This window comes from Cyprinodon variegatus, unplaced genomic scaffold, assembly GCF_000732505.1.
Source record: "Cyprinodon variegatus isolate N-32 unplaced genomic scaffold, C_variegatus-1.0 Scaffold105, whole genome shotgun sequence".
Taxonomy (NCBI): domain Eukaryota; kingdom Metazoa; phylum Chordata; class Actinopteri; order Cyprinodontiformes; family Cyprinodontidae; genus Cyprinodon; species Cyprinodon variegatus.
Window position 1 is genome coordinate 1363289 of NW_015150558.1, and position 3483 is coordinate 1366771.

The window sequence follows — 3483 nt, forward strand, 5'->3', positions numbered from 1 at the left end:
ACTGGAAAGTGACCTGAGATGACATGATGTGAATTGGAGCTATAGAAATAAACTGAATAGATTGAATTGACCCGTTCTCTGTAATTTCTTCTGTTTTATATTATATGTAACTTTTGAAAATAAAAAATAGAAGTAAAAAAAAGGTTAAAGTGTCATCTGTCACCATGTCCTTATAAAAACTGGAAGAATAAACAGTTTAAACTTTTATTATTATACAAAAACCAAAATGGCTTTAAGCCATCTAATATAAGACAGTAAAACATTTTAAACAAGTTGTTAATCACGGCCTGTTGGTCACAACGAGTTTAATGTCAGCAGGGCAGCTCAGCAGAGGATAATAGCCTGTAAGTATGCGGATCCTCTCAGTCAGCAACATTAACGGGGACACGACGCATCCTGCTCCAGCCCCGCATGCTTAGCTGAAGGGGTATTAGCCATAACGCTGGAGGCTCAGTCAGAGTCCGCCGTCTGCTGTGGAGGACGCTGCTTATCATGGGGAGCACCAAGAGGGTAGGAAACCTATGGAACAGGAGGCAGAGCCTCTTCCCAAACTACAAAGTCACGGACTCGGACGCCAATCGAAGACCATCTGAGACCGTTTACCCGCTCGCCAAGGAGAGCTGCGTGAAGACATGGAACTCCATGCAAGAACTGAGCCGGGACATCTATGACATATATGCTGAGTATGAGGATGAGGAGGACGATGGTGGCCCGCTCAACTTCTCCAGGCAGATCTCCCCTTCCAAGAAGAATTACGTGATCAACATCAATGTAGGAGGGAAGCCCTATCAGATCGCATACAAGATAGCAGCAAAGTACCCCAAGACCAGGATAGGACGCCTGGCCACCTACACGGATCACAACATGAAGCTGGACTTGTGCGACGACTACATCGTGACCAGCAACGAGTACTTCTTCGACCGGGACCCAGAGGTGTTCCACAGCATCTTCAACTTCTACAGGACGGGCGTGCTGTGGATCAAGGATGAGCTGTGTCCCCGCAACTTCCTGGAGGAGATCAACTACTGGGGCGTGAGGATCAAAAACACCAACCGCTGCTGCCGCATCTCCTTCGAGGAGAGGCAGGACGAGCTGAACGACCAGCTGAAGATCCAGAGGGAACTGGAGGCCGAGGTGGAGATAGAGGAGAATGAGGAGCTGTTCCATGACATGTTTCTGGGTCAGACTCGTCGAGCCATCTGGAACCTGATGGAGAAGCCCTTTTCCTCCGTCAAGGCGAAGATAATGGCGGTGGCCTCCAGCCTTTTTGTCCTGATCTCCCTGGTGGCCATGACCCTCAACACGGTCGAGGAGATGCAGTACAAAACGCACGCGGGCCACCTGAGCGGCAAGACTTACTGTGAATACGTAGAGTCCATATGCATCGCTTTCTTCACCATGGAGTACGTGCTGCGCCTCATATCCACCCCTGACCTCAGGGCCTTCAGTCGAAGCGTCCTCAACACCGTGGACCTCATCGCCATCCTGCCTCAGTACCTGCAGGGCATCCTGGAGTTCTTCGACAGCGAGGAAAACTACATGAAGCACGAGGCTGACATCAAGGCGGTGGGGCAGGTGGGCAAGCTGGGGCAGGTGTTGAGGATCATGAGGCTGATGCGGATCTTCCGAATCCTGAAGCTGGCTCGCCACTCCACCGGCCTGAGGGCGTTTGGCTTCACCCTGCGGCAGTGCTACCAACAAGTGGGCTGCCTCTTCCTCTTCATCGCCATGGGCATCTTCAGCTTCTCCGCCATGGTGTTCACCGTGGAGCACGACATGCCGCAGACCAACTTCACCAGCATACCACATGCATGGTGGTGGGCAGCAGTAAGTGGATCTTTGGTGTCGGTCTCCAGTCAGAGCAGCGCTCATTTCAAGGTGTTTGATTTGCAGAAAGATGATTTGAGTTGGAACAATGGCCTCAGGCAGGTGGTGACAAAGCCTACCCGTCTGCCAGAAATAAACCCATTACCAGATCATCGCACTGGCTCCCACAACAGGTGGTGGAGTCCTGCTTGTAATCCGGGGAGGGGAATAATAATCCTCAGAAGCAAACTGATGGATAACACAAAGGGAGGAGCGAGCGAAGCCAAGAGCTGCAGACTCTGGTTGTTTTTTACCAGTAATGAGTCACTGAAGCCGACACTTCTGAGTCATCTTTGCAGTGTTTCATTCAGATATGAAACGGATGGGATAGATATGCTAAACTAAACAGACCTAAACAGACCAGGAAAGATGAACCTCAGAAGCAAATATTAATATAGAGAGCTGATAAAGCAAAAAGATTTGATTTAAAATGAGGAACAACGGCAGATTTACAGACGATACAAATAAATGAAGAAGAAGGTAAAAAAGTTTACATACCATCAATTTAAGGATGCTTCTCAACTGTTTATTTAAAAAGGTGAAATAAAATCCCAACAATGTTTTCAAAAATAAAGATCCATTCACAGTCATTATGGGTCAAAAGCTACTCAACAGGTTTTCTCTTTAGTGAATTTCAATAAACTTCTAACATAATTACTGCCCAGACGTTCAACCAAAACTGTTTTAAAGTAATTTATTAAATGTGACTGCAGTGTCGATGTGTGTGTGTGCTCTTGTTTATAATATATTGTCGGGAAAAATAGCACATTGTGGGACAGACTGCTCCTTGTGAGGCCCGATGTCTGGACCCCACGGGGAAAATACCTGTTTTAGTGTCAGGGATCATGTTTAGAACTAAGGTGTGAACTGAATTTAGGTTTGACTTTGAAATGAACCAGTAATAGTTAGGGTCATGTTAGATGGCAGAAATAAATGGAAGTCGATGGAAAAGCTCCACAAAATAGTGGCTATGTCCAAACATCCGTCCTAATCACTGTATAGGGCACAATATAGAGGTTACGCCATTTTAGATGAGTGTCTGAACGTCTAGTGCAGGGATAACCAATTAAAAATGATCCGATTAAAGAAAATCATCAACCAGTAAAGTTTAAATTATAATCTGTTACTTTAAACAGAATTTAACACTGAAATAAAATGAGGTTTCTATGCATCCATGTTATACATTGACCTTTTAAATAATAAAAAAAAAACCATTTTTCCATTTTAAAATCTAAATTGCTTTTTTTTTAAGTACAGAACAACAATCGTTCAGTTTCCCATATTTTTTCAAACACCTGAAAAGAGCGTTCTTTCTTTCTTTTTTCTGTCTTAATGTTGGCAGTGGGCTTTAGGCTGCCCTGCAAGGCTTTAAACCTGGGTTTAAATGGAGACTAAAGCCCCGTCCACACGAAGACAAACCCTGGCCTAAACGCACAAATTTTTCACCAAACCAGCCTCTCATCCACACGAAGCCGGCGTTTCGGGGGTCTGTAAACCATCTTTTTTTTATTCAGCCTTCAGAGTGGGAAGATTTTGAAACGCTGTTTTCGCGTTTCCATCTTTAAGCTCTAACCGCATTTTTTTTCTTACTCGCATGCGTCATAGCGTCGCCTCTTA

The 3483-nt window shown here is 45.4% G+C and overlaps 1 protein-coding gene across 1 annotated transcript in view; it reads left to right on the forward strand.

Moving 5' to 3' along the window:
• The first annotated feature begins 492 nt into the window (after positions 1-492).
• The window catches only part of LOC107084648 (potassium voltage-gated channel subfamily V member 2-like), a 4617-nt gene continuing 1626 nt past the window's right edge, over positions 493-3483 (forward strand). Inside the window, exon 1 of the mRNA XM_015374573.1 lies at positions 493-1827. Within this exon, the coding sequence (XP_015230059.1) occupies positions 493-1827 (1335 nt within the window). The remainder of the gene's footprint in view (positions 1828-3483) is intronic.